This window comes from Chelonia mydas, chromosome 3 (genome assembly GCF_015237465.2).
Source record: "Chelonia mydas isolate rCheMyd1 chromosome 3, rCheMyd1.pri.v2, whole genome shotgun sequence".
In the NCBI taxonomy this organism is placed as follows: Eukaryota; Metazoa; Chordata; order Testudines; family Cheloniidae; genus Chelonia; species Chelonia mydas.
The window spans coordinates 43,493,692-43,513,902 of NC_057851.1; the positions used below are offsets into that span (position 1 = coordinate 43,493,692).

Sequence of the window (20,211 nt, forward strand, 5' to 3'; positions counted from 1 at the left end):
AATAAACCTGTTTTATGTTTTACCTAAAACAGTGTATTTTGCTTGAAGTGCTTGGGAAACCTCAGCTCAGGAACAAAAAGTGGTGCCTGTCCTCTCCATATTGAAGGGGGGCTGACTGGGTTATAAATGTATATTGGTCAGGCTTCTGACCAGGGCAGGACGGTACAACTCAGGAGAGCTGGGGGGAATTGGCTGAAGCCTCTCTATTGTTAGTTCGTAAGTGGCTGGGAGAAGCATTCATGTAACTCAGCTAGGTGCATCCCTGCCTGTGGATGTCTGTATAAAAGCAGTGCCTACCAGAGGTCTGCAGCTTGTCACAGAAACACCATGAGAAAGGAAGCCCAGGTTGGTGGGACAGAGGGCTCAGTGGTCCCATAGTTCAGGTTGTACCCTGGAGACCACGTCACAGAGAGGTCTGTGTCAAAGTATGAATTCCATTTTTGTGTGTGTGAATGCCATTTGTGATTGTACCCTTCATTGTAGATTATAGCATCCATTATGTAGCAGAGGCTTGACACCTAGTGGGTTGATTATGGGTGTGTCTACATGGGGGTTTAATCCAAAACTTTTTGTCAGGCATCAGGTAACTCGCAGTCGGCGAGTCGCACCAAGAGCATGCACATAGAATGCTTGTTCCATTTGCAGTTCACATTGTGTGAACATATGGCAGCTGTTTGCTGAAAACTGAGGATACAGCATTCTCTAGGGGATATCCTACTGAGCAGCGTCCATCCTGGGATTGTTTTTGCGGTAACTTCTGGGAAACCAGGCAGGTTCAATTATTTAAAAAAAATTCCACAGTCTCCATCCCATACTTTCTGGGCTGGTTCATGCCATTTTTGAATTGCCATTGGCCAGCATGGACTAAACAATGTTCCATGCTGCTCTGGGGAAAAATGTGAATACACACAGGCTGCTTCGGCTGTATTACAGCTCTCAGAGCCTGACAAATTCTGCATTAGACTTTTCCCATCACACTATCGAGCAGATAATGCAGGAGCAAGAGAATATTCTATGGCAACAGCAACTCCTCTGGCAGCAGGAGGATATTTTGCAGCAATGGCAGCAGGATAAGATGTAAGAACAGTAGGATACTGAGCTGTTGGAGCAAGAGGACTGGTTTCTGAATGACCTAAAACAGCATTCAGCACCATTTCTGGGCCCCGGAAACCAAGTGTGGGTTTGTGGGAGAGGATCGCTCTGCAGACCTGGGCAACCAGTAGCATCAAGAGAACTTCAGAATGGGGAGGGCTACCTTTTTTGAAATCTGTGCAGAACCAGAGTTTCAGCAACAGCGTACCAACATGCAGTGCCCCTGCCTCATACCTGTGGAGAAACAGGTCACCATTAATATCTGGAAACAGGCTGCTCCAGAATGTTACCAGTCTGTAGTAAGCCAATTTGGCATGGGGAGATCAAGTGTTGGGACCATTCTCATGCAGGTCTGCTATGCTATTGATATGGTGTGGTCATAAAACTAGGTAATGCTCAGGAGATCACTGATGGCTTTGCATGCATGGGATTCCCAAACTGTATTGGAGCAACTGGTGGAACCCATGTATCTATCATTTGCTTGACCCCCCTCCCTGGCCAAGGTGTAGAATTGATAAACAGAAAGGCTTGGTGGACCACCGCAGCAGGCTCACAGAACTTTAATGCAGGGTGGTCTTGGAAAGTCCATGATGCTAGGATCAGTTATTCTGGAAGACCTGGTTTATCCCTCGATACCCTGGCTAATGAAGCCATACACAGGCTGTTTGGACAGAAGGAAGGAACATTTTAACTATCACCTGAATAGCTGCAGAATGGTAGTCAAGGATTAATTTGGACTTTTGAAACTGAGCTCCAAGTACAACAGTAAGAAAAATGTCAAATACAATGAGTGCAGGGTGTTGGTGCATAAAGTTAAAGATAAGAAAAAGCCTCACCTCTGATTCTTCTTGTCCACATAGGTTCTGGGGTTGAGTTCCTTGGCTCAAAATTCTCAGGGACTTTGCAGGGCTCAAAAGAGCTGAACAACCACGTGCTAGTGCTCTCAATGCCGAGAAGCTGGATCTGAGAGGTCAATGGGAGCCACTAGGAGCACTGCTGTGGGGATGTGAAGGTTAGAAGTTGCTGCAGGTCCCAGTAGGCAGCATTATCTAGGGGCTGAAGGGCATGTCTGGGTCCCAAATTATGGGGCTGCAGGGCCTGCTGGCCTAGAAAAGCATGTTTTGTAGAAGGGATTCTGGCTCAGGCTAGAATCCATGACTTGCCTCTGCAACTCTCTGTCTTTTTCCATGCTCTCCTTCAGCATGGTGATGCTGTCCTTGGCCACTGCCACAATCTCCTGGGACAGCTGCATTCCTTTCTCCCTCTGAGTCCTTATGGCCTCCACCTCTCAGCCAGCCTGGTTTCCCCTGTGACTCTGCCATGAGTTCTGCAAATGACTCATCCCAAGTTTTTCTTTTTGGTCTCCTCAGGTTGATCAGCCTCTCAGCAGTATGTAGAGGCCCTGTCCTTAATAGTGTGGCTGTTGCAGGTGGGAGCAGGGGAAAAAACCCATCACTTATTGTTCATATCCCAGACAAGTCATGATAGCTTTTTTTAGTATGTATATTTGACCTTGCTTCCCTGAGACTATTCCCATCTCTGAGCTTCCTCCAAGAATGAGAAGTGCTCTGTGTATACAAAGGGTGCTGGGTGTATTTGGATTTCAGTCTAATGTACCTGCTTTCATGCTATTGGGGTGGGTGGTGTGGTATGGTTGGAGCTATGTTCCAGGTTTGTTTTTGAAAAAGATTATGGGGGGCAAGCTAGACAGTAATCCTCTCTACATCCTTCTTAGGTGGTCCTTATTCATGATGACGTTATGCCGAAGCTGGTGAGTAGGAGGCAAAGAATGGTCTTATTCAAAAAAGCAAAGAGCAGAAGTGAGATACACTGTATAGTTATTCACCAGGATAGTCCCCCCAGAAGCGGTGCAGAAGTGGAAGGGGCTTGCAAACTATGGGTGTGTGGCTATTCCCTATAATGTGCAAAACAAAATTGAGCTATTTCTCAGTCTTAACTTCTGCTACATTTTCCCTGCAGGCATGGAGAAAGTGCAGAGAAAAACAGATAGGGTCCTACAATGATTTTCAGCTACAATGAGTATTACAGGGCATTTGTACCTCAGTGGGGAGCAGTATCACTTGTGCCTTGACCAGGTGTGCCGTGTGCACTTATACCTAATGTAAATTATAAAAAGGAACCAAATTTCTCTTCCTTTAAGCTCAATAAACAGTTGAATTTTGAACAAATAAATGCTTTTGTTATTCAGATCTGCAGAGGGGTAGGAGGGGGAGCAGGAGGGACAGATGGCGAGTGGGATACAGACTGTGACTGCGCCATGCTAGTGGGTGCCATTTTGAAGCCACACAAGGCAGGAGTGGGTGGGAGGCAGGGGCTCCTAACTCCCATCCACCAGCAATAATACTAAATAATAACTTGTGAACCCAGAGAATTACATGCAGAAGTTCCCCCTAGGGGATCTGACTCTTTGTTTCTGGCCTGGGTTTCTGGCTGGAACTCGGGCTCAGCCGAGGCAGGCCAAGGCAGGCACCAGGGTCTGTAGCAGCATGGCAGGACTGGACTGGCTTTCTAGTTGACTGTCGTAGTCTTGAGTCACAAAAAGATCCTGGCTCTCAGGGGGCAGGCAGCTCCTCTCCAGCATCCTGGTCATCCCCTGCTGGGTTGAGCTGGTCATCCTTGGTGTGGGGCAACAGGCTCCAAATAGTGCCTGGGATGGGTTATACTATAATTGTGTCGAATCCTACCCAGTTCATCACAAAATGGACAGGTCACACGTCTCCTGCTGGATTATCTCCTTTTATCCCTTGTTTCAATGTACTTTCTCCTGAGCTGCTTTCTCTTTATCAGCACTGATCGGTGTCTCATTTGTGATCCTTCATTTGGCAATGGCTGGCCACAAGAGCTTCTTGAACCAACACTTCTCCCCAGATGGTGATGAGACTCAGGTCTTAGCTCCAAGCAGCTGCGTGAGACATGTTGTGGGGCTTCTGGAGTGCTTGTATCACACCAGAATAATGATACACTGGGATCCAGGAGCAAATGGGCAAAATCTGGCTCTGTTCCACCTTTTAAAGGTGGGGTAGGGTCACCTTGGAAATTTGACAAAAGGGCAGGGAAGGCACACAAGTACACAGACAGGTCAGTAATGGACGGCCTACAAAGCACTGTGAGATAGCTGTTGAAAGTGTGTAAACAGTAGTGCTCAGCAATTGCATACACACAAACCAAAACCTGAACTAGTTAAATTTGAAGCAAACCTAGTCCATTTTGCAAGAGGTCTCCAGAATTCCTGATAAATGGAGAGTTAGTGTACAGTGATGGGTTTCATTGTGTGTATGCAAGTGTTTTCAAACTGGATTACCTTAATTTGATCTGGTTTAAACCCCCATGTAGACAAGCTCTATGTCTGAGAAGTTGTGACATAATAATCAAGGGCCATCACTTTGGAATGATTCTTCCTTTTTGGGCCTTCTACCAGCAGGACTATTGACTTTGAATGTCTATCTACATAGAAACCTGCAACACATGGAGAAACAGGGAACAGAACTGATTTTAAAAGGATTGCTTCCCTAAGCAAAGAGAGGGGTGGGGCATTGCAACCCCAGAAGCAAGACAGCCAGTCCAATAAGGAGGGAAGATGAGATGGTGAGATCAGAGTAGGAGTATTGTGTTTGTTATTTTACATAGATCTGTAACTCTCTTGTGCATCAGCAAGTCCTTTGCTAAGCCTATGTTCATTGCTTTACTGCCACGTAGTCCATCAAGGGACTAACTAAGGTTCCCGCATCTCAGGGCCAGGGATGCCCCCTTCAGCTGCATCAGGGAACCAGCACTCTCACCTGGTTAGTCTATCGGGCATCCTGACTTATGACTGAGCAACTGAGCAAGTAGTAGCTCAGACTTCCTGCCTGAGGGCTGAGCAAATCAACAGTGTGTTGCCCAGGCTTCCTGGCATAAGGGCTAGCACTCATCCAGCCCCGAGTGTGGGGCCAGGGGCAGCGGGACCTGGGCATACCCTGCTTGACCACGTCCCAGCCCAGGGCCCTAGAAGTGATGGGTGACATGACACACGATTGATGGAGGAAATGAGGTTGCTATCTTGCCTCCCAACAACACAATAGGAGCAATGTCTCTTATCCTTGGGCTACTTCCTACCAGCATCTGGTGGGGCTGCTTCACGGCTGCTGGGCCCTAGTTCCCAGTCTCCTTGCCGAGTGGCTCACTCTCCACTTCCCCACTGGGTTTCTCCAGCTCCTGGGGCAGTAGTTTGCCTTCTCTCCAACTGGGTCCAGAGGGTCATCGCTCACAACAGCCGATCGTGGGCGCTGCAGGCTATTCGGCTCCCTCAGAATGATGTCTGGCTCCTTCCCTGGTCTAGCCCCAGCTGAGCTGCAGGGCCCTGCTCTTATACTTCCTGCGAGAGGGATGGGATGGGGTTAACTGAGCCCATCAGGGTGAGCTAACCCCCTTTGCACTGGAAAGAGGCCACTCCACCTCATTACAGTAACCATCAAATCAGCTCCCACAGACAGATCGATTCTGAAGGGAATGTGTCTAAGCAACTGGGGGGCTTGGAAGAACTGTGGCACTGATTCTAGGATCTAAGTGGCCAAACTGGGGGTCCCACTGCCCAAGAAGGGTTTCAGACATGGGGTGTGCCCCTGAGAGACTGAGAGCTAGGAACAGTGCTCAATCACTATGAGACCTAGAGGTCTTGGAAGCCCATGGGATTCAGCAGTCGGATCCAATCACAACCGACTGGTGTCCAGCCAGAGAGTGGGTCTCAGCCAGGTTGTGATGCTGAGGCTCAAAGAGATGAACACATGACTTACCCAAGGACACAGTGAGTCAGTGGTAGATTTGGGAATAGACACAAGGTCTTCTGAATCTGATGCCCGTACCCTATCTCTATAGGGCGATAGATGGGGCTTGCAATAGTATACCGTGTACTTGGGTGCACACTGGAATCTGTGAGGGGACTGATATCTGGGGTGAGGGCAGGCATACTGCTTAAGGCATAGGTAACTGCATTCTTGGTTATGGTGGAGGGCGCAATTCAGAACTGCCAGGCCTGGGATCAGACCTCATTGCCTCTTACAAGCAGCACTGCTGAGTTTAACATTGCATTACAATTTGTGAAATGTGTGTAAATTATTGTGCTAAATAATTAGCTATATTAAAACTGAAAGCATGGCATATCACTGCTCAATGGGCATCTTGGGAAGTATGTCATATTACTTGTTGATCTGCTCACCTAAAATTACCTGTAAGAGAGGAAATTCTGAGAGAGCAGTGGGATCATACTCTTCAGTCATTAAAATGGATTCAAGTACTTGCACATCTGCTCAGCTGAGCTGGTTGCCAACAAGAAAATCTTGTCCCTGATCTTTTAAGATCTATATATGAGAAAAAATATTTTGGGGGCACAAATAGGCCCTACATTGCATAAATACAAACCACTAAGCAGTCTGACATTTTCAAAGCAAATTAGTTTAAAAATCTGTTTCATTTTGGGGGAAAATTATATTCTATTATTATTATATATTATTTATATATAAAATAAATAATCCAGGACAGCAAAACTACCATACTAGTGGCATTGAGTGAGAAAATCCATCCGTCCTAATATTGGCCCCTTTTCCACAAAAAGATCCATATGAATGAGCTACTGCCTCTGAGCAGAGCCCCACTAAAACTACATCTGTCTGAAGCCAATGGGATTATGTGCAGGAATAGGGGTCATAGAATCATAGAATAACAGAGTTGGAAGGGACCTCTGGAGGCCATCTAGTCCAACCCCCTGCCCAGAGCAGGACCAATCCCAACTAAATCATCCCAGCCAGGGCTTTGTCAAGCCTGACCTTAAAAACTTCTAAGGAAGGGGATTCCACCACCTCCCTAGGTAACGCATTCCAGTGTTTCACCACCCTCCTAGTGAAAAAGTTTTTCCTAATATCCAACCTAAACCTCCCCCACTGCAACTTGAGACCATTACTCCTTGTCCTGTCATCTGCTGTCACTGAGAATAGTCTAGATCCATCCTCTTTGGCTCCACCTTTCAGGTAGTTAAAAGCAGCTATCAAATCCCCCCTCATTCTTCTCTTCCGTAGACTAAACAATCCCAGTTCCCTCAGCCTCTCCTCATAACTCATGTGTTCCAGTCCCCAAATCATTTTTGTTGCCCTTCGCTGGACTCTCTCCAATTTCTCCACATCCTTCTTGTAGCGTGGGGCCCAAAACTGGACACAGTACTCCAGATGAGGCCTCACCAATGTCGAATAGAGGGGAACGATCACGTCCCTCGATCTGCTGGCAATGCCCCTACTTATACACCCCAAAATGCCATTGGCCTTCTTGGCAACAAGGGCACACTGTTGACTCATATCCAGCTTCTCGTCCACTGTCACCCCTAGGTCCTTCTCTGCAGAACTGCTGCCTAGCCATTCGGTCCCTAGTCTGTAGCGGTGCATTGGATTCTTCCGTCCTAAGTGCAGGACTCTGCACTTGTCCTTGTTGAACCTCATCAGATTTCTTTTGGCCCAATCCTCCAATTTGTCTAGATCCCTCTGTATCCTATCCCTAACCTCCAGCGTATCTACCACTCCTCCCAGTTTAGTGTCATCCGCAAACTTGCTGAGGGTGCAATCCACACCATCCTCCAGATCATTAATGAAGACATTGAACAAAACCGGCCCCAGGACCGACCCTTGGGGCACTCCACTAGATACCGGCTGCCAACTAGACATGGAGCCATTGATCACTACCCTTTGAGCCTGACAATCTAGCCAACTTTCTACCCACCTTGTAGTGCATCCATCCAGCCCATACTTCTTTAACTTGCTGACAAGAATACTGTGGGAGACCGTGTCAAAAGCTTTGCTAAAGTCGAGGAATAACACGTCCACTGCTTTTCCTTCATCCACAGAACCAGTTATCTCATCATAGAAGGCAATTAGATTAGTCAGGCATGACTTTCCCTTGGTGAATCCATGCTGACTGTTCCTGATCACTTTCCTCTCATCTAAGTGCTTCAGAATTGATTCCTTGGTTCAGGACTGGGGCCCAAGTCATCATGCAGAAGGAAAGGCACCTCACTCTCTCTTGAGACAGAGAACAGTCATATGAATATACATGGCTGATGACAGGTGGAAGAAATCAAGGCCATTTCATTTTGTCCTCCTTTCCCCCTCTTTATTCAATGGTTTATGGCCCCATTTTACAGATGGGAAAACATCAGCAGAGAGAGATGCCCAAGAGAACACTTGAGTTTTTTTAAAAATAGGAATTAATGTAAAAAACAAAAATAAAAAAATCACTTACATTCCCCCCATGTCCTTCCCACCCTCTGTCTACCCATTGCAATGTTCTGTAGCTGCCATATACCTTCTCATATACTGGGAAATATCTGTTGGTGGCACTCTGAATCATGAAGGCAAAATTCTTCTCCTTTTCCTCAGGAGATGAGAAAGGGTAAATCCTGGGCATTTCATTCAGGTCCATTGTTCCTTCAACATACATATCAATCCTGCCATAAAAATGGTAATTGAAGAAATTTCAATGATTAATTTACTAAGTCATTCTACTGCACGATGCTGCAATGCCTGTATAGGAAGGCCACACCCAAGCAGCAGAATGTCTGTCACCTGGGGAGTGAATCTTTGCATGCAGAGGGACTGGGGGAGGAATGGCAAAGCTCAGATTTTTGACTGAGCGTTCCCAAACTAAATAGTTTTTTAAAAATTGTGGGGAAAGGGAGAGAGAGGTTCTGAAGGTCAAATAGCCTTGTTTAAAAGAATAATTACAAAACCTGCCCCAATACAGTAGTAATGAGCTCAAAAAACCAAACAAAAACAGGTGGTTAGAGGCTACAGCCCCAGGCCAGCCACACATTGTGTGTGAGTGCACTGGGTTATCTTCTTGGAGCTCATGAAGTAAATGGAGCCCTACCTGGGCTCAGAAGCATGTCCACAGGTCCTGATCCTGCAATCCATTACACAGCTCAGAAAATCACTTCAGTTTTGGAATAAATTTTTGCGTAGCTGCTCTAACTTTCCTATTGTCATTTTGGAAATGGCTGGAAGGGGATGTGACAGGCATCCTCTGAACAGGTATGTAATAACAAAAATGGTTCACTTTAGAGGAGGGAGTAAAAGTTATTTGCACAGTGATAGAATTTCTAGAGGGATGGCAAGTTAGATGGTCCCGTTCAGAAAAGATCCTATCAGAAATCAGCCTGCATCTAAAGAATAAATTCAATATATAAAAAGATAATTGTAAGGATGATTTCATTTCCATAGAAATGAGAGAGTCCTAATATTTGTTAATTTGAATACAAAGTTTTCATTTCATTTTCAAATAAATATTTTTCATTTTATCTAAAGCAGCTTTTATAAAATATTCTGGTACAGTCTGTTACAGTACAGTGCTCTCTCCCTCAGGTCCTTCCCATAGAGGTTGTGTTTCCCTGCAATGTAGTTGAGAATGGCTCTGGTCTCCACCAACTTCATCTCATCGATTTCTACCAGGGGCACTTGGTGAAACAGCAGGGATCCAGCTTTGGAAAGGAAAAAAAATTGAGTCATTTAATCCCTGTAAATTGTCAGATCATTGCAGTGGGATTGAGATAAATGACATTTCTTCAGTTGCCACTTAGACCATTGTCTTGGAGTTTACTAATCCCTGAACCTAAAATTCTACAGAATTTTTCACAGACCCATAAAATGCATGCCAGTGCTAGCTTTTGCATTTGACTCTATCAGAAAAACATCAGTAAGGGATATAAACACCAGGGTAGCCATACAGCTATCAACCGGCTGCATGGCTGGAAAATGGAGATACTTATCGTATTTCTTCTCAAGTCAACTTCCACATACTCTAACTAAACTGCTTTCAAATCAAAGCTTCTTTTTTGTGACAGAAGTGTAGGAATGTCATGTTGTAAAATGCACATTTTTCAACCTAATTACTCCCTTGCAGAGCTTAATCTATCACTATCCCCTAACTCCCTTTTAGAGATTCACCATTGTAACCCTTCTGCCTGTCAGAGTTGGCAGCAACAAGGGCCGGGTTCAGTATCTAGGGGATCCATTCCAATAACACAATGCAAACCGGCTCGAGCCCCCACCCAGTGACCTGGGACAAATATATACCACCCCCGCTGGGCGCCTCCAAGAGGCAATACTTCCCCTCTCGCAAGCACATAGTCTGAGTGTAGCAAAAAGCTTTTTAATAACAGAGAGAAACAATGTGGCATTATGTTGGGGAAACACCACCAACAGGATTCATAGCACAACCCATGAGCAAAAAAAACCCCACCCCAAGCAAATTGGGGCATGCCCCTTTCCCTTTGGTTCTTGAGTCCAGCAACCCCAAATCACCCAAAGTCCCAAAAGTCCAATGACCCAAAAGTCTCTGTCCCTGGTCAGGGCAGCCCCAGAGTTCGAAAGTTTATCTGCGGAGCTTTACCTCCTACCCTGGGTGGAGATGGGACGGGGGTAAGAGGCACCTTACATGATCTGAAGCTGACCGCCCCACAGCACCATAGGCCTTCGCTCCGCTCCGCTCCGCCAGCCGCCCCACAAACTCCTTCGCTCAGCTCCGCTCCGCTCCGCGGCCCACAAGCAGCTCCCGCCGTCCCACGAACTGCTCCGCATCCCACCAGCAGCTGCCACCGTCCTATGAACTGCTCTACCAGCCTGTCCACAAGGCACTCCAGCCATCCGGCAAACTGCTCCACGATATATCTTCAGGCTCCCCCACTACTTAACACAATGCTCAGTGATTTCAGCTCTTAGTCAGTTCAGCTCTTTGGTGAATTCAGCTTGTAGTAGGGGAGCCTCAGTGCTGGTGCACTATTAGCCCAAAGTGAGCTCAGCAGCCTGTAACTAGACTTCTAATGAAATCAAAATTAGCTCTGATATTCCACAGTGGAGAGAGGAGGAAGTGCAATTAGCATATAAGGCCCTCACCAAGGGGCCCATGCCACCAAGTATTAATACTTGTCCCCAGCCTCTCTCAATTCACAGAGTTTTGGAACCCATCACCCTTGCCTAGCGAGTGCTACTTAGTTGATGGTGAGTCCCTCCATCATAACAAAAGGCCAAGTACAGTTCCAAGCACAGTTCCCATAATCAGGGTAATAACAATTTATTCTTCCTGCCCCAATAACAGAGACACTGGGGATCCCACAGCAGCCAAAGTGACCATTTGGGCAGCTATGGCCTCAGTCTAGGCGGGGTGGGTGTGCCTATGCAAATGAGATCGGCCCCTGAAGTTTTTTTCCACAACTTGCCACACCTCACCATCAGATGTCAGGGTGGAGCTCATCCTGACACTGCTTACACCATTATAGATGCAGAAGTGATTCGGTTAATTGTGGGGCCCCCATCAAGTTATAAGGAGACCTATATATTTATATATACATTTAATATTAGATGTGTCCTAAAAACATAGAACATTATGTTGTGAGAGTGCCACTAAATGATAACACTTTGCAATGTGACAGTGCTATACTATTGTGTCTATAGCATGTCTGGGCTGCTTATTTGGGCCCTTAAAAGCAGCTCTGATTTTGGATATGTAGATCCACACTTTTGCAGGAGAGCAAAATAGTAGTGGATCAAATGTGTGACACAGAAGCTACTTGTCAGCCCTTCCAACTTCAATATGACTCCAGAGAGCAGAACCTAAGGGTATGTCTACACTTCAGAATTAGGACGAATGTATAGAAGTCGATTTTTAGAAAGTGAGTTTATACAGTCAATTGTGTGTGTCCCCACTAAGCGCATTAAGTCGGCAGAGTGCGTCCACAGTACCGAGGCTAGCGTCGACTTTCAGAGAGTTGCACTGTGGGTAGCTATCCCACAGTTCGCGCAGTCTCCGCCGCCCATTGGAATACTGGGTTAAGCTCCCAATGCCTGCTGGGGCAAAAACATTGTTGTGGGTGGTTTTGGGTACATGTCATCAGTCGCCCCTCCCTCCATGAAAGCAACAGCAGACAATCGTTTCGCGCCTTTTTTCTGTGCGGGCGCCATACTGCTTTCAGCAGACGGTGCAGTAGGACTGCTAACCGTCATCATCATCCACCACTTCCACTGCCACTTTGCTCTCTTGCTCTTGTCTCAATAGCAAATTTCTCCATGTTGTCTCTCATGGGCTCCCACTTCCGCTGCAACTCTGCTCTCCTGCTCCCATGAATCCACCTCGCAGGTTGTCAGCCACCGCTTCCACTGCAACTCTGCTCTCCTGGTGGTCTCGCAAGACCGCTTTCGCTGCAACTCTGCTCGGTTGCTCCTGTCTCGCCATAACACGGCAAGCGTGCAGCCCACTCAGCTGTTGTGTCCTGGCAGCAGACGGTGCAGTAGGTCTGCAAACAATCATCATTGAACGACCGCTTTTGCTGCCACTCTGCTCTCCTGCAGATGCCATACCACGGCAAGCACGGAGCCCATTCAGATCATCACGGCAGTTATGAGCATTGTAAATACCTCGCACAATATCATGCAGTATATGCAGAACCAGAACCTGCAAAAGCAGGCGAGGAGATGATGGCAGCGCGATGACGAGAGTAATGAGGACATGGACACAGACTTCTCTCAAGGTCTGTGTCCATGGCCTCATTATGGGCCCCGGCAATTTGGCCATCCTGGTGGCAATGGGGCAGGCTCATGCTGTGGAATGCCAATTCTGGGCCCGTGAAACAAGCACAGACTGGTGGGACAGCATAGTGTTGCAGGTCTGGGATGATTCCCAGTGGCTGCAAAACTTTCGCATGTGTAAGAGCACTTTTATGGAACTTTGTGACTTGCTTTCCCCTGCCCTGGAAGTGCAAGAATACCAAGATGAGAGCAACCGTCAGAGTTCACAAGCAAGTGGCAATAGCCCTCTGGAAGCTTGCAATGCCAGACAGCTACCGGGAATCAATTTGGAGTGGGCAAATCTACTGTGGGGGATGCTGTAATCCAAGTAGCCAACGCAATCACTGAGCTGCGGCTATCAAGGGTAGTGACTCTGGGCAATGTGCAGGTCATAGTGGATGGCTTTGCTGCAATGGGATTCCCTAACTGTGGTGGGGCGATAGACGGAACCCATATCCCTATTATGGGACCGGAGCACCAAGGCAGCCAGTACATACACCAAAAGGAGTACTTTTCAGTGGTGCTGCAAGCACTGGTGGATCACAAGGGACGTTTCCCCAACATCAATGTGGGATGGCCGGGAAAGGTACATGACGCTCGCATCTTCAGGAACTCTGGCCTGTTTAAATGGCTGCAAGAAGGGATTTACTTCCCCACCAGAAAATAACTGTTGGGGATGTTGAAATACCTATAGTTATCCTTGGGACCCAGCCTACCCCTTAATGCCATGGCTCATGAAGCCGTACACAGGCACCCTGGACAATAGTAAGGAGCTGTTCAACTATAGGCTGAGCAAGTGCAGAATGGTGGTAGAATGTGCATTTGGACATTTAAAAGCTCGCTGGTGCAGTTTACTGACTCGGTTAGACCTCAGTGAAACCAATATTTCCATTGTTATTACCGCTTGCTGTGTGCTCCACAATATCTGTGAGAATAAGGGGGAGACGTTTATGGCGGGGTGGGAAGTTGAGGCAAATCGCCTGGCCACTGATTACGTGCAGTCAGACACCAGGGCAGTTAGGAGAGCACAGTAGGGCACGCTGTGCATCAGAGAAGCTTTGAAAACCAGTTTCATGGCTGACCAGGCTATGGTGTGACAGTTCTGTTTGTTTCTCCTTGATGAAAACCTGCCCCCTTGGTTCACTCTACTTCCCTTTAAGCCAGCCACCCTCCCCTCCCCCCTTCGATCACTGCTTGCAGAGGCAATAAAGTCATTGTTATTTCAAATTCATGCATTCTTTATTAATGAGTCACACAAATAGGAGGATAACTGCCAAGGTAGCCCGGGAGGGGTGGGGAGGAGGGAAGCACTGGGTGGGGTGGTGGTGGAGGGGAGGAGGGAAGGACAAGGCCACACTGCACTTCAGAACTTATTGAATGCCAGCCTTCTGTTGCTTGGGCAGTCCTCTGGGGTGGAGCGGTTGGGTGCTCAGAGCAGTGGCAGTCTGTGCCTTTCCTGCACCTCAACCATATGGCGAAGCGTATCAGTTTGATCCTCCAGTAGCCTCAGTATTGTATCCTGCCTCCTCTCATCATGTTGCCGCCACCTTTCCTCTTGATCCCGCCACCTCTCCTGTTGCTCCCGCCACCTGTCCTCGTGTTCATTTTGTGCTTTCCTGGACTCTGACATTGTCTGCCTCCACCATTCTGCTGGGCTCTTTCAGTGCGGGAGGACTGCATGAGCTCAGAGAACATTTCATCGCGAGTGCATTTTTTTCGCCTTCTTATCTGCGCTAGCCTCTGGGATGGAGATGCTAGTCACAGCGTTGAAACATTTGCAGCTGTGGGAGGAAAAAAAGGGAGATTAAAATTGAAAAAGACACATTGGCCTTTTAAAAGGAGGGGCTGATGTTTTCAGGTTAACGTGCAGCACAAACCCAACTAACCCCTCCCACACACCCAATTCTCTGGGATGATCGCTTCACCCCTCCCCACCACGTGGCTAACAGCGGGGATGATTTCTTTTCAGCCACAGGCAAACAGCCCAGCAGAAACGGCCACCTCTGAATGTCCCCTTAATAAAATTCCCCTATTTCAACCAGGTGACCATGAATGATATCACTCTCCTGAGGATAACACAGAGAGATAAAGAATGGATGTTGCTTAATGCCAGCAAACACCGGGACCATACGCTGCTTTCTTATGCTATGATTCCAGACTACATGCTACTGGCCTGGTGTGCTAAAGTGTCCTACCATGGAGGACGCAATAAGGCTGCCCTCCCCAGAAACCTTTTGCAAAGGCTTGGGGAGTACCTCCAGGACAGCTTCATGGAGATGTCCCTAGAGGATTTCTGCTCCATCCCCAGGCACGTTAACAGACTTTTCCAGTAGCTGTACTGGCCGCAAAATCACCCCAAGTCTTCAGGGCAAAGTAATCATTAAACACGCTTACTTTTAAAGCATGTATTATATTTACAAAGGTACACTCACCAGAGGTGCCTTCTCCGCCTTCAAGGTCCGGGAGCCCGGGTTGGGAGGGTACTGTCACCAGGGTGATAAACAGTTCCTCGCTGTCGGGGAGAATGCTTTCTCTGCTTGCCTGCTGTGTGCTATCTCCTCCTCCTCATCTTCCTCGTCCCCAAAATCCTCATCCCTGTTGTGTGAGACTCCCCCCTTGCAGGAGTCCACGTACAGGGGCGGGGCAGTGGTAGGGGCACCCCCTAGAATTGCATGCAGCTCATCATAGAAGCGGCATGTCTGGGGCTCTGACCCCAAGTGGGCGTTTTCCTCTTGGGTTTTTTGGTAGGCTTGCCTAAGTTCCTTAAGTTTCACGCGTCACTGCTGTGGGTCCCTGTGATAGCCTCTGTCCTTCATGCCCTTGATGATTTTTTCAAATATTTTGGCATTTCGTCTTTTGGAACAGAGTTCTGATAGCATGGATTCGTCCCCCCATACAGCAATCAGATCCAGTACCTCCTGTCCATGCTGGAGCTCTTTTGCGATTCTGGGACTCCATGGTAACCTCTGTTGATAAGATCTGTACGGTCTCCTATGCTGATCAGCTTGCCACATTGGCCGAACAGGAAATGAAATTCAAAAGTTCGCAGGGCTTTTCCTGTCTACCTGGCCAGTGCATCCGAGTTCAGAGTGCTGTCCAGAGCAGTCATGATGGAGTACTCTGGGATAGGTCCCGGAGTCCAATACCGTCGAATTGCATCCACACTAACCCAAATTCGACCCGGCGATGTCGATTTCAGCGCTAATCTTCTCGTCGGGGAGGAGTACAGAAATTGATTTTAAGAGCCCATTAAGTCGACAAATTGGCTTCGTTGTGTGGGTGGGTGCAGGGTTAAATTGATCTAACACTGCTAAATTCAACGTAAACTCATTGTGTAGACCAGGGTTAAGGGGAGAATTTAGCTGTTATTCAGCAGGCTTACCCTGAATTATCTTTTCATATTGTTTTCTTGTTTCCAAATATTCGGCTTCTTCAAACTGGAAAACAAAGGGACAAGAGGAACTAGATAGTTATATCTCAGAGATTACAAGTGAAGATTTTAGTTAGGGGATATTTGCTTAATAGCTTCTCATAAAGGGGTTAATATAGGAGACGCATCCCAAAATATCCAACGTGAAAAGAGGATGATCTAAATGAGGCAGTGAATGACCCAAATAAAAGTTTGTGCTGCTATTACTCTGTACCCCATCTGATCTCATCAGGTTCATTACTTCAAACTCAAAGATGGCTAAGACCCCCTTGGAAACACAGAACATTTCATGAGGCAGTCTGTGATCATCAGAATGTTTGACACTATCAGTAGAATCCCTGTGGTTATACTGTGCAGCTGAACACCCCGGGTCTATTAGCATAAAAACTGAGGGTAAGTGGTATTAGTGTTTCAGCATCAGCCGTCCAAGCTTCTTTTCTGTTATCATGTTTAACAGTTAGACTAGCATAATTCTGTGTAAGAATTTTTCACAAGCTTACTTGGAAATTAATATCCACTAACATCCAGTTATGTAAGCCTTGTATGTAAGCTGGGTGCTGTTAGCACAGTGACTAAGGAGAAAGTGTGGAAAGCAGAATGTATACTAAGCTACTCCTGGGGGAATTCTGTGCCACAAAAATTAAAAGTTCTGCACACAATATTTTAAAAATTCTGCATATGTTGGCAAAATAATGCAATTTCATCACTCTGGTTTCTATTATTTTGATAATTTATTTAAACTACAATACAATGGATGAAGAATGGGAGAAGGGAGCATTGGGAGCAACCCCCCTTTCCTAATAGTAATGTAGCTAGGTTTGACCCTTTATTTCTAGTTATTAGTCATTAGTTATTAGTCAACAAATATATGCAGCCATATGCTCAGTTTTACATCATAGGCAACTGAAGAGCAAGTGAGGGCTGGGGAATCAAACTCACAATTTATATTGGCTACTGACCATCTCCAGAAAGATTTGATAGGAAATTTTTTTAGTCCAAAAATTTAGACCAGTTTTAATCACTAAAGGATCATAAGCATTTATAAGGCCATACTGTCCTTTACACCACTTTGGCAATGTAAAGGAGCCTTAAAACGTTTACACCTGATTTATACTCATGGGGGAATTCACAAAGACAATGGGAAAAATTCACTAAGCAGGCAGGCTGCTACTTTCTGCTCTGCCTCAGGAGACAGAGCCTGCCTCATGTCTACCTCCTCAGAAACAACCCGAAGCCTTGCTCCTTCATGCCAAATGTGCTGCAATAGCGAGTACGAGGGCCAGAGTGTCTCTCTCTCTCTCTCTCACCCGCATGGCTGCCCAGTGGTGATTTACGTCTCGACCTGCTTTTCTGGGCACCCAAACCAACCTGCCTGTGCTGCTGGGAAGGGGCACATGACCACTCTTGCAGCTTCCCTTTGCTTCCCTGTCAGAAGTCATTTTTCTGCAAGGAAGCAAAGAAATCTGTGGGAGACATGAATTCTGCGCACGTACAGTGACGCAAAATTCCTCCAGGAGTAGTGAGCCCCTGGTCTTTCCAGCCTTATGGGACAAATATGACCTTGTAGCTAGGGCCCAGGGAGATCTGGATTCTACTGACTCTGGCAGAAACGTCCTGTATGATCTCAGGCAAGTGCCTTTGATCTCAGTTTCCTAGACCTAAACCTCAACAGTGTTGTCCAGGCAAAAACAGAATGGCACCACTGAGCTCTGGATTGCAAGGTGCAGCAGCTCAGAGCAGGAATGGCCACAAACCTTCCAGCCTCCTCCAGCCACCCTGGCAGCTGCCGCCTCTTTGGGCCAGCCCCTTCTCCTCACCTTCCACCCACCGCTTCCGCTTTGCCCTTTGCCACCTTCCAGGGGCGCTGGGCTCCTCCAGACCTGGGAGGGGATCATTGCCAGCTGCCACTCAACCAATGTATACAGTTTGGGGGGCTATGTCTGCCCCATACCCTCCCAACTCTGCCCATGGCAGACCACCTAAGACTGTGTCACAGCCCACCTTTGGGCTGCAGCCCACAGTTTGGGAACCTCTGCTATAGAAGTCTTATTCTGTGCCCCTGGGGCACATGATCATTCATGTCCTGCTGGGTTCAGAACTGTGGATTGAGCTTCAGTGAGTTAAAACTTGGAAAAATCTTTTCAATCAAACAATCTTTATGAGATATCTTAATTGATACATTATGAACAAACCTCAACCCCAGCTGTTGCTAACAGCCATCTTATCGTTTCCATTCGCCCTCTTCCATTAAAGTAGTAAAGCTTGGGTTTTGTAGCTATGATTTGGATTTCCTGACAAAGAAAGCAAGGAAAAACATTTTGCACAGTTCTAACAAAAAATTTCAGTTGTCCATAGATCAAAGCAGAACTTTTGTATATGAATTTGTTTTGGGAGCATATTAGAGGTTGTAAGCTTATATTTAAAATATACCAATACTGCCTTACAAAGAATACCCAAAAATCACCTCTGTGGCTTAATGCATATTATGGCAAGGGGGGATGAGGGGATGATGTGCACGAGGAACCTGATTCTGGGTTAATGTGCACTGCTGGGAGGATGCCAGATTAGTCCTACCTGCTTGCAGAAGTAAAGCCTAATGCCAATGGTTTCAAACTTACATGCCGAAGAGTAGATACCCAAATAAACACCCTGGTTTATTTTTCAACTAGAGCTGCCAGTGCTAAGAAACTTTGAACTATCAGCTAGCATATTATTGCCCGCACATTCCTATGCTTCACATCATTTTTGACACACATTGTAACAAACCAAGTAGATACTTGGAGCAGAATATTCTTCCAGTAACTATGCAATAGAAAAATCGTATCACTGACTGTAAACCAAGGCATGTATTTATTAATTGTAGTTGGGAGTGTGGAAGAGGAGGGGGTAGCAAAAGCAAATAACCTCCCCATACCCCCTTTCCTTTTAAGATGCTCTCTAGCTGTTCATTTAGTTTAGACATTGAAGGGTATTGTTTCCTGTCTCTTTAAAGTTTTTCAGATGCAGGAAGTGGGATACCTAGAAATGGGCCAGACTAGTCTTAAATGGTGCAATGCTCTAATATGGCCTCCTCACTGTATCTTTGCCAGCAGTTGTTTTCTTTGACAAGATTTCAGTGACAAAAATGAAGTCTTAATAAAGCAGTGCTGCAGCATTCGGTGAAAATGGAAAGTGCCTTTCCTCTGACCAACACCCAGGAGTCAGGGAACAGAGGGGGAGGGGATTTTGATTTTTGTAGATCGCATCGCTGTAGCTTTTACAGCTGTCTGTCTGTCCCACACATTCCGCCTGATGCACTCAGAGAAAGCAGACGCTCAGTTCCTGGCTTCCCTTCCAGTCACTCTCACTCACTTGCTCACCTCTTGTCTCCCCCTTGGCATGTGCTCTCTCTGTCCTCGCTCAGCAAACTAAAAGCTGCCTCCCTCCTCTGAGATTCCTTCCTGCTTTCCCCTCCCCACTTCTAACCCCTGGACTTTCTTCCCTTCCCAAGGAGGCTGTGAGCAATCAGACGGCATTTGCTGCAAGTAAAGATATTAGCACAACCTGCTGCTCCATTCATGCCCAACAGGTTAGAACGTAAGGAAATTGCCTGCATGTACCCCTCAGTACAAACCTGTTCCAACTTGTGGCTCTCTCAGCTGTTTTCCATCTTAAATGAAATATACTTTCAAGTTATGAGATTGTAGCTCCGCCTCCAGACTCCTCAGTCACACAGGGGCTTATCCAGCTTCCCTTAAAGTCTATGCGAAGACTCCCAGATAGAGTTACACTGAACCAGTAAGGAAAGGAAATGCCCACTTCTTTTAACAAACAAACCTATCTAACCCTTATCTGACTGTCTCAAGCAAAGAATATCAGAATGGCCACAGTGGGTCAGACCACAGGTCCATCTAGACCACTATCCTGTCCTCGGACAGTGGCCAATGCCAGGTTCTTCAGAGGGAATGACCAGAACAGGGCAATCATCGAGTGATCCATCCCCTGTCATCCACTCCTGCTTCTGGCAGTCAGAGGTTTAGGGACACCCAGAGCATGGGGTTGCCTCTATGACCCTAACCTCCTCCGGTCCACACAATGAAACCTCTCACCTGA

The 20,211-nt window shown here is 46.8% G+C and overlaps 1 protein-coding gene across 1 annotated transcript; it reads right to left on the bottom strand.

Moving 5' to 3' along the window:
* Positions 1-7,983: 7,983 nt before the first annotated feature.
* Positions 7,984-19,805, bottom strand: LOC102936865 (glutathione S-transferase 3-like). The gene is made up of 6 exons (XM_043542361.1): positions 19,733-19,805; positions 18,312-18,410; positions 16,072-16,126; positions 9,475-9,607; positions 8,437-8,578; positions 7,984-8,153 (listed from the first exon to the last, which is right to left on the bottom strand). The coding sequence occupies exons 2-6, from the start codon at positions 18,351-18,353 to the stop codon at positions 8,145-8,147; spliced, it is 381 nt and encodes a 126-aa protein (XP_043398296.1). The 5' UTR covers positions 18,354-18,410; positions 19,733-19,805; the 3' UTR covers positions 7,984-8,144.
* Between the last annotated feature and the right edge of the window lie 406 nt (positions 19,806-20,211).

Coding starts and splice junctions, on each gene's coding strand:
- LOC102936865 (XM_043542361.1), bottom strand. CDS start 18,353: ATGGAAACGATAAGATGGCTGTTAGCAACAGCTGGGGTTGAG. Junction 16,127..18,311: donor TAGCAACAGCTGGGGTTGAG/GTTTGTTCATAA, acceptor TTTGTTTTCCAG/TTTGAAGAAGCCGAATATTT. Junction 8,579..9,474: donor GACCTGAGGGAGAGAGCACT/GTACTGTAACAG, acceptor TTTTTATGGCAG/GATTGATATGTATGTTGAAG.